General features: G+C 41.2%; 1 protein-coding gene across 3 annotated transcripts; it reads right to left on the bottom strand.

Annotated features, from left to right (window-relative positions):
- Positions 1-893: 893 nt before the first annotated feature.
- Positions 894-5,212, bottom strand: nsmce4a (NSE4A component of SMC5/6 complex). 3 transcript variants are annotated; one of them, XM_026309549.1, is made up of 12 exons: positions 5,149-5,212; positions 4,752-4,782; positions 3,770-3,965; positions 3,591-3,671; positions 3,321-3,451; positions 2,506-2,657; positions 2,121-2,220; positions 1,813-1,903; positions 1,632-1,726; positions 1,476-1,524; positions 1,307-1,392; positions 894-1,198 (listed from the first exon to the last, which is right to left on the bottom strand). In XM_026309549.1, exons 3-12 carry the CDS (start codon positions 3,945-3,947, stop codon positions 1,133-1,135), a joined length of 1,029 nt encoding a protein of 342 aa, XP_026165334.1. In that variant the 5' UTR covers positions 3,948-3,965; positions 4,752-4,782; positions 5,149-5,212; the 3' UTR covers positions 894-1,132. The 3 variants fall into 3 exon arrangements, with proteins under 3 accessions (XP_026165334.1, XP_026165333.1, XP_026165335.1); XM_026309548.1 differs by lacking the exon at positions 5,149-5,212 and adding an exon at positions 5,063-5,087; XM_026309550.2 differs by lacking the exons at positions 4,752-4,782; positions 5,149-5,212 and adding an exon at positions 4,478-4,611.
- Between the last annotated feature and the right edge of the window lie 5,325 nt (positions 5,213-10,537).

Below are 10,537 nucleotides of genomic sequence, written 5' to 3'. Positions count from 1 at the left end.
ATAGATGTATTTCTACAGGCATTGTTCAAAACCCAGCAGGGGCCTTTCTGTGTGGAGTTTGCATGTTCTCCCTGTGCTTGTGTGGGTTTTCTCCAGGTACTCTGGTTTCCTCCCACAGTCCAAAAACATGTATGTCAGGTTGATTGGTGACTCTAAATTGCCCATAGGAGTGAGTGTGAGTGTGTGAGGTTGTTTGTCTCTATGTGGCCCTGTGATGGACTGGTGACCTGTCCAGGGTGTACCCCTGCCTTTCACCCAAAGAGAGCTGGGATAGGCTCCAGCTGATCAATGTCACCCTGGTTAAGGAATAAGCGGGCATAGATGATGGATGGATGGATGCAGTATAACCTATCTATTATGGTCCATTCTTATTTTTGGACTTGCAATTCACCAGCACTGCACCTTACACAAATAGAACTGGACAGAATATGCTGATGGTTGACCGGTGGGAAAAACAGCATAACCGGCTCCATGAGGCAGTCACCTGGAATGGTCTTCACTGAACAGTTATGCCTAGCCAAAAGGTCATTTGAGACCATCCGCTGTGCACGGGCCATGCATGTGGTTTATTGCTGCAAAGAAACCAGTACTGACAGACCAATTAGCAAGTTCTGGTGTGCAAATGAACCAAATGAATTAATCATTGACAATTAAATAATGTTTCAATGCTTTTCCAAACATGCTGTTTGTTCTTTAATTTTGACTAGTTAACCCAGCTTTGAATTATTCCAATCGTGTCACCATGTCATGTTAAGGTCAGAATACTAAAATATCCAGAAAATGTAAACAATATACACAATGTTGAGTCTTAAAGGACAAACTGGTATGTCAGAAATGTTAAAACACACGACATTTACACCTGCTAAATATAAACACATTAAAATAGCACCAGCTTTCATTTCTTTCTCTTTTATTAGTCAAACTTCTAAAAACAATAAAAAAAATATTAAAAGTGAATAGGCAATTTAGAAATTATTACTTCAAGTCACTATGACATGTTTACAAATGTGACCTACATTTGCATTTGGCCTTTGAATTTTTGAAAATTTCTAACAATTTGTCTTTACTATTAAAAAAGTAATGCACCTAAAATCAACATTTGGTTACAGCTAACAAAAAGTGTTGTCATCCATCACTCGTTCTCCAGGCTTAGAGGCTGAATCATTGTGTCTCTGATGTCGAAGGCATCAATAAGCTCCTGAGAACAAACAGAACAACAAAATGACCAGAGACACAACACAAGATGCTTTTATAGGAGGTCTGGTGTTGGAGCTACATTAAGTTGTTTAGACCAGAACTTACTAACCTTCCATGTCTTTAGGCTGATAGAGACGATGCACTGTTTACGGCTGCATGATCCTCCAGCTTCCACCTCCCCCTCCTCTACAGGCGCTGAGATACAAAGACATTTACTTCAAGACATTTGCTTTGTTATTCCAGTCAGAATAAAGCACCATAATGTTACATCTTCTCACCTATACAAGGCAACTTGGCATTATCCAGATACATCCGTGCCAACCCATCCTGAAACACAAACATCATCATCCAACCTAATAACACACACTAGAGGAGAGCAGGAGGCAGGAGGCAGGAGAGCCCAGTTTAAACAAACTTCAGCACAGGCAGCTCACCCTGATTAAAAAAGATGTGTGAAAAATATTCTCGACTGTCCTGGAAAATGAGTTGGGGTCGATGACAAACTCGTAATACGATATTGGTGATGATGCTGTGACAGAAACAGAAAGTCAATAGTTTATGAGCGTTCTGCAACGATTAAATATAAACCTTCCATGAGGTCAATCTGTAACTCACGATCATCTTGATAATAACTCTTCAGGTATCCCAGGATTCTTTCCACCTCTTTCTCTGTTGCTTCTTGATGGGACTCTTCCATTCTCTTCAGCTGCGAGACAACATCAACATGAAGCATCAAGAATCAATGGAAACAGTTTTATTATTGTAAGACAAACTCAAAGCTTCACTCGTAAAACACAGACATTTACATTATAACCAAGCAGAACTTTGATTATTAATCATCTGCCATATTAATCTTACTGGTACTGTTTGAACAGACATCTACATGTAGAAGCCTGAAGCCATGGAAGACTAGGTTTAGCTACCTGAGTAGGCATTATCCTTTTGGCCTCCTTGCTGGGTACTTTCCTTTGCCGTTCTATCCTTTGCTTTGGAGGAGGAGGCTCTGCATGGAATGAACCCATCCTGATGAAAGGAACAGTAGGAATGAGACATCAGGACACAAATAACTACTAGGGGACAAAAATAAACCAGGAAAATTCCAAACTTACCTAAAAACAAGAACAATAATAGGAGGAGCAATAAACGAATTTTATGAAACATGTTTGTAATATATTTGTAATTGGAGTATTTGACTCAATGTAAAATGTTATTTTTTTTGAGGACATCATGGCACCCTGACTACCTTTCCCCCAGCAAATAGTCTGGTCCTTTAATCACAGCTGGCACATGACATGCTGAGGCACTCACATGTAGTGGAAGGAGGGCGCTGTCTTGAAACAACACTGTGCTCTCCTGGCCAATCTGTGCCACGCATCCTGGGGCAGGTAGCCATCGACGCCGACTCCGTTCTGCCCCTCGTCCTCCCTGTCTTCTAGTCGATTGAGACCCATAAAGGACAACTGCCAGAGAAGCAGAGACTTATTCATATGACCACTGCAGCGTAAGATGTCCTGGTGTTTGCATTACAAACAAAAGTATTAACATGTTCTACAGTTTTACCTCAAGACACACCTGGTTAAATAAACACACAATGATAACTTAATGGAATTTAAGTAACTTTGATACAATGCCACTCTGAAATATACTGGAATTATTCAGAGAAGAAAAATAAGGAACTTCACATTTACTGATGCAATGCAGATGCCATATTTTTAGTTAGGGTTATTATAATACAGCTGTAACTTTACATTTCTGCTGCAGTTACACAGAAGCTATGGCTCAGGTATTACTGAATGTTACTGAGTTCAGTGAATGGGGACTATTCACACCTATTATACTGTATCTACACTGAAATTCACCAGATCGTATACTCTTATAAAGTCAGTATGTTGCCATAGAGTTCTACACATAAAGCAAATAATTTGTTTTTTATTGAAGTTGTGCTCACCTGCCCAGGTGACAGAGTCTCTTCCCAGTTATATTTATTTTTTAATATTTCCCCAGCCACTGACGCACCACAGCAGTGACTGTTTGTGCTGCTCAAGCAATATGTTCTCTAAGCAACTTTCACTATAACATTACCCCCATAGACATAAAGCATATGGATAATAAATAATACTCACCAGATGCTCAGCGAAAGCAGTGGGATCAAAAGCAGTGCCCTCAGCAAACAGTTGACTGGCCTTCTCCTTTCCTAGGTCTGTAGCCACAACAAGCAGCTGAGCATCCAGAGCTGCTTCCCTCGCCTGTCGAACTGCCAAGGAACAGAGTGAAATCAAACTACAAACACACTATCATGCATGGGGAGATCATACAACAGATGTCTCCTTCTACTCATGATTATTCAATGGAAATGACACTGTTTTTCTTCCTGTGGTTTGCATCACACTTACCATCTTTAAACAGCTTGTTTGCCTGCTCTAAAACTTCTGTAAGCTTGTTGTTGGATGGACTCAGCATATCTTCCCGATTCTCTGAAATAAAAACAGAAGGAGGAAGATCAGACACCTCTCAACATACGAACAGGACCAATGCTCGCTGCCACCTCAACCTGCCTTTCGCTATCACTCACGTTGCACTGAGTTGATGAGGTCCCTGTATTTGCTCCGTATTTCTCTCCTGAGGGTCGGGTCATTGTCGTCGTCTTGCATCGCAGATGAACCGAAGGCAAAGCCGCCGTCGTCTCCCCGGCCAGCAGAGCCGTTCTCTCGGGGAGCCTCCTCATCTCCGCGGCCTCTAGCTCTCTTCATCTTCAGTCCGTCACTGAGCTGTGTTGTGACAGGGAAACAAGCTGAGGCAAATGTTATAGCTAAGCAACTACCTTCTGAAAACAGTCCCCGGAGAAAGAGTATACCAACAGCCTAAACCTGGATGAAGCTGCTGTTGGTTAACGTTAGTTTGGGCTTTTGTAACGCTTAACCTAGCAGCAGGGTTCAGCCAAAGACGTTAAAAAGTCAAGATAGTTATCCACAACTCTAAGTCGTGTAGAAGGTAGACCAAGCACAACATGCTGTAAGTGTCGTATTAAGTAAAATGTGAGTTGTGCAATGTGATAAAATAATACATAAGACTCCCCGACACAGTCTAGTAAAGTGATAAATGAGAAATGACCATAACTAACGTTAGCTGCCGCAAAACGACACTGCTACTTAAGAATTCCCTTCGGTTAACGACGTATTAAACCTCAGCAACGCACATCTCTGATGTTACTGTGAATAAACAGCACGTAGTTAATAAGGATTCAAATGAAGCTGAAATATCCGAGCAAAACAGAACAAACCTTGAGCCGAACCCGAAAACAAAGTTCTACCGGACCAGGAGCTAATGTAAACACGGAAGTACACAACACTTTGCCATCTCGTGTCAGCCGTCGGCATCTTCGGCCTGAGCTAACGTTGTTAGCCAGCAAAACGACTTGTATAGTAACCTGGTTAGACCTTAATACTTTTGATTCTCCTGCCCTGACACAGGCGACACTGTGAGTAAACAAACTGCACGGTGTGGTTGTTGTTTTGTTACATTCACTTATTTTCGTTTAGATAACTTCTACATACCTGAAGCCAACAGATGCTGAGCACACTGGACCTGTCATCAACAAGGAAGACGAAGTTAGCTTTGTATTTGTAACAGACCTGAAACTGAAGCCTGGAAAAACAATGGAAACACCTAATGCTACTTCTAATAATCATAACAACAATAATAATATTTCTTTTATTCAAAATAAAGATGTGAATGCATTAAATGCACAAAAGCAAGGAATAAAGTAACTTGTTTTGTAAACAATGTCCGTATGTTGGCACATTTTATGTTTTCATTTTAGATACCAGGCTGTTCAAAAGGCAGCAGCATAGCATATATTACACACATTATAGCCGACTACGTTATTCCACGGTTTTCTATATTTTCTAATCAGAGTTCTGTCCTGAAATTTCAGCTGTAAACACGTCTGACCATTGTGGAACCAACTTCAGTATTGCGGCAGTCAAAGCGCGTTCGCGGAGGACCCGTGTTGTGCCGAAAAGTGACACTGCCTGAAACTGAATACGACCCACGGGAGCGCGCACAACCTGTTACACGTGACGCTGGCCTGATTGTGGCCTAATCAAACCGTGATAAAGCTAGAAAACAGACACTGCGTCTGTGCCTGTGGTGTAGTGACGAGAATTCCGGTTCTTTTGGTTCGGCTCACTAAAAAGAGCCGGCTCTTTCGGCTCCCAAGTGGCTCTTCAGATTTTCTGGTGCTTAAATTAATTTATTACCAAGAATAAAGTAAAATTATGCGCAATATGAATTCCTAATGTAAAAAAAAACATGCACTATATGAAATGTTTATTATATAAATACTTGCTTGTTTTTTTTCTTCCAATTGCACTGATGGATGAACAGTTGTCATGTGCCTGTGCAGGTTGTTTGTGGAGCCAGTTCTATATGAGATTTTAGTCTTGCAGACTCTACATTCTGCCTTAGTTTGGTCAGTGTAATTGAAATGTGTCCAGATTTTGCTGCGTTTCCTGTTGTCACTCATTTTCTCAACTTTTCTTTACCTTTCCAGTCCGTTTGCGTTGTGGTCCTTGTTCTCTTTTTCTCTTTTATCCCTCCCTCCTGTTCGTGTGCTTGCTGTGTGCTCAGTGTTGCCAACTCGTCAGTAAGGAAAGTAGCTATTGGATGTCCTCAAAGTCGCCAGAAGTCACCAAGTGACGTCATTGCTCAATATTCATGGCACATGCATGTAATTGTGATGGAGGCTTTTGCCAACTTCAGAAATGGAAAGTAAGAGACAATTGTGATTCTTTATAAGAAATAAGGGACACTCAAAATATTTGTACTGTGCCATATAATGTAGGATGACGGCCTGCAGTTAATAAATTCTCAGAAATAATTACATTCGTCTTGCTTAACCTATTTATCTACGTCCTCTAAAAAGAATTTTGTCATAAAAAATGTCATCAGCCTGAGTAAATTGTACCATTATAGAATGAATTAGCCTACATTTCTTAACTACATTTTATTTGAACCATGAATGAATGAAAATGCATATTAATTAATTAAGAAAAACTTGAGAGTGTGGGCTGCTTCTGGATTTGTAACTAGTTACTTCAATAATGAGGTCCAAGTTTAAGAACCCGGACAGCTTCGCGCATGCGCGATTCATTTGCAGTCGGGACGCGGAGGCGTGAACATCTCCTACTGTGACTGCAGCTGGGAGGGAGGGACTGCTGCGAGAGGACTGGGCCGCCTGTGAGGGCTTTGGGACGGGGGAGGGGCCCGCGGCTGCAGCTGATGCGGCGAGTTGAGAAGTGTAAGAACGGTGCAGTACAGACACATCAGAGTCTTCAAAAGTCTCCAGCAACACCAGAAAAAGTCGCCGGAATTGTCGCTATTCGCTTTTTAAAACATGTGTCGCTAGAGGGGTCTGAATACTCGCTACATATAGCGACAAAATTGCTAAATTGGCAACACAGTGGGCTGTGTGTGTAACTCCGCCCCTCCCCCCTCTGCTCAGCGCAGACAGACGCCACACATATTGACCAATCAAATGCGACTTGACGAGAAACGAAAGAGAGAGAGAAACAAAGTGGCTCCCAATCAGGTGCCGGCTCCCGTTGTTCACGTCAAAGAGCGGTGTTATGCCGAGCTCTGCATGTCTGCCGAGATTTGCATGCCCCATTTGGGAATAATGTGTTTTACAATCGCTTTGGGAGGGGGATGCATAATATGGCAAGGGTGATTTCTAACTTGCCGAGACATAGCAGCGAATAAAATAAAGATTAGCGAACACTATGGATGAGACCAGACAGACACGGGAGTTTAGCGTGGAAACGCTGCACGAACTACCTTCCATGAAGAAACTGTCCATAGCGTCAGCAGAGGACAGAGACAACACTGTGGTTATTGTTTCTAAGTCTGTCCAGGAGATAATCAAGAAGGAGGTTGGGGAAATGATTAAGATTCATATAGATGAGACCTCAGACCTTCAGCAGCTGGAATCTGTCTCTGAAGAGATAGAAATCATATCAGAAAACATTGCTCATTGTTGGTCACATTACAAGTTTTGAAGAGGTAGAGACCACTACAGTTTCCCTCCATGAACTCATGACAATGATCAGGATTTTTTTTGCAAAGATGTTAGCAAAGTTCTCAGTTTCTGAAATAATGAAACAACTGAAGAACAAGTTCTTCGATCACAGCCCAGCAAACATGCAGTCAGTGCAGTCTCACATGGATTGTGTTGACTCTCTGCTGCAAATAGATCAGGATAGGGGACAACAGGGCAAAGCTAGTGAGGTCAACTGGTTACAAGATATTTCCAGTGGTGAAGACCTGGAGTTCTCAAGGTCTCTTACTGATATACTCATCAGCTTTGTTGATGAGCTGGCATGTAAGAACGTCACAGACCCAAGTGCGACGAGCCCATCGCCCATCAGAGTGTTCGTCACTGTGCCACATACGACCATATACACTGACATAGAGTTCAGACTGCGGGAATTCGTTGGACAGATGAGGCTGTGGCTGAACACTCAGGCTGACAGCCACATTGAGAGGGTGATTGCATGTATTGAAGAGGACACATGGGCAAGAGTGTCTTCCTCAGTACCTGCAAACTGGGAAAACAACACAAGAACCAAGTACAGGAAAGCAGAAGTCAAGACTGTTGTCAAGAAGCTATACTCATGGCTCTTAAAGAAAACAAACATAGACATAGCCTTGGAAGACCACTACGCCATCAGTGAGCGGCTGGTTGACAAAATATGGCCTGAAGTCAAGTGTGAAGATTTCAACATCACCACAGAGATGTTAAAACACCTTGACAATACCATCTGCAAAGAGCTGTGCAAGAATTTTGGTTGTGCAGAGACTGTGCTCTCTGCCCTGTTTTTGGATTATCCAGCAGCTGATAAATATATTGCCTCCTGTTTCAAAGCCCACCTCATGAGCCCACCAAAAAAAAGCAGCACCATCTGCAGGGTTTTCGCCAGTGTGGGCAGGGTCATCACAAAACCCTTAAGAAAGACAACACATATGAAACATCTCTGCTGTTGATCTGGGGCTTTTCTCTGCCTCAAATCCAGGCCACTTCCTTCTCCTTTGGTCTCTGCTGCACAGAGGCTGGAGGAGCAGGAGGTCACTTATGCCCCCCCCCCCCCATACAGGGCAGGATTTGAGATTTCATGGACCACCTCAGGGGGTAGCAGTGGGAGCTCACAGTTGTAACACGGGTTTGAATCTCTGTCCTGACTGTTGAGTTCTCACACTGTCTACTGGGTGGTGTGGGTTTACTGCGGGTGCTCCGGTTTTAAAATCCTTTTAGCAATTTGGCGATCTAAATTATAAACTGAGTGAGTATTTTAAAAAATAAATAAAAACAAAAACTCAATCTCTTATCTCTCTGGCCATGTTCTTATAGAGGTAATAAGAAAATCTGTTAAGATATATGTTGCCTGTTTTTGGTGGTTGTTGTAGCCGATTTAGAGTTATGTGTGTGTGTTTGTGTGGATGTGTGTCTGGAGTGAGAGAGTGTGGTTGGTTGATTACCTGCACACCTGTGGGCAGAGGAGGACGAAGTTAGATAGGGAAGACACAGGTGGTTGGAGGGGGAAAAATGAGGATAGGAGGAAGCCACATAGGTTTTCAACCTTGACGCGCTTGACGTGTAGTTTTAATATTTTAATCAAGTCAGTATACTGCATTTTTTTCTTTTTGCTATTTTCCTTCTGATAATAAAGTGTTAAAAGTATATTTTTGGCGGACATTGTTTTTTTACGGCATGAGTTGGTAACGTCTTCCTTTTTTTCCCCCCTAGTGGCATTTTTGCGTTGTTAGATTGCCACTGCAGTGGTATTACAGAAAAAAAACATGGTATGTCCAGCCTGGAGAGTTTTAAACCACAACTAGAATTATTAAGACAATATTATAACAGATGTGAGAAGCAGTTTTCTGTGCAGGTAAGATTTTTAGGATTGAAGATTTTTAAAATCTCAAATGTTTGCTTTCACATGTCAGTGCTGTCTGTGAGACATTATCAAGTAAAGTCAAGTTATATATTTTTTTTTACCAGGTCACATAACATTACACACAATGACCTCAAACAATGCTAAATGCTGAAGAAACTGACTCTGAGCACTTTAGCATTCAGACAGGAGAGAGTGTGAGTCTGGAAATGAATGTGAGTTTGACCTGTTTCCTTTTATTTTTCTGTTGATAATGTCATAGGATTGTTAACTAGATCTTGTTTTAGCATTGATGCTATGAAGTCGTGGGTCACTTTCTTTATTTACATCTTCCACCCTGTTAGTGTATGCTTACTCACCTTCCAAAAAACCACAACTCCACTGAAGATCATTCTCAAGAAGTGACATTATTTCCTCTGAGTTATTATTAGGAATACTATTATTATTTCTTCTGGTAATGCAACAGTGCAAAACTGAGAACCTTTTCACTTAACTCAATATTTTCTGCCTTGTTAGGTTTATAGCCCCATCAGGATGGAAATTAAATATTACTACAGTTATTCAGTAACCATTTTCTCAGAAATGTGACTTTTACAAAGATAATTCTTTGTACCACCACAGACACACACGCAAGTTTCTATATTCTAACTTTATCAATTATCTTTATTGATTATGACTAAATCAGGCCAGTGTCACGTGTAACAGGCTGTGCACGCTCCGGTGGGCTGTACTCAGTTTCTGGCAGTCTCTTTTCGGCACACCACCTTCCCATCCCAGGGTTACCTACCAGAAGATGGTGCACTGTTGTTTAAACACAAAGAAATAAGGCTCATACAGACTAAAAAACACAAGGACAGAAGTCTGAACGTGATTGATTTTAACAAACTAAAGATGATTAAAAGCTTTTATCAGCCTAAAATACACAATCCTGTTTTATTAATCCCAGTCCTCCTTTATTGGAAACTAATCTAACATATAATATTATGTCACGTTAACACACCTGTGTGGAATAACAGATACATATTTTTGGGGTAAAGGTATCTGTGTGTATAGTCAAACTGGACAATCAAAGAGGTTGGGGCTGAAAATAAACATTTGTTATAGCATGAATAGTTTTTGTTTTGTTTGTGTTGTACTGAGCTCCTGTACATGTGCTTATACACAAAATTATGTTATAGATTTATTCATTTATATGACACATTTTGACATTTGATATATACTTTCCATAGGTCATGGATTTGACTGTGCCACACTGTTGATCTGAGATGTACTGAAGTTGATAAATGTTTTCTTCATCTAACAAACATTTTTGGACATGTTCTATTAGCTGGACAGGCCAAATGTCTAATGTTTACAAAAATGTCATGCTGCTTTGCATTCCTGCACATAAA

The sequence above is a fragment of the Mastacembelus armatus genome, chromosome 15, assembly GCF_900324485.2.
Source record: "Mastacembelus armatus chromosome 15, fMasArm1.2, whole genome shotgun sequence".
Classification (NCBI taxonomy): Eukaryota; Metazoa; Chordata; class Actinopteri; order Synbranchiformes; family Mastacembelidae; genus Mastacembelus; species Mastacembelus armatus.
This window is presented reverse-complemented; position numbering and strand designations above follow the sequence as displayed.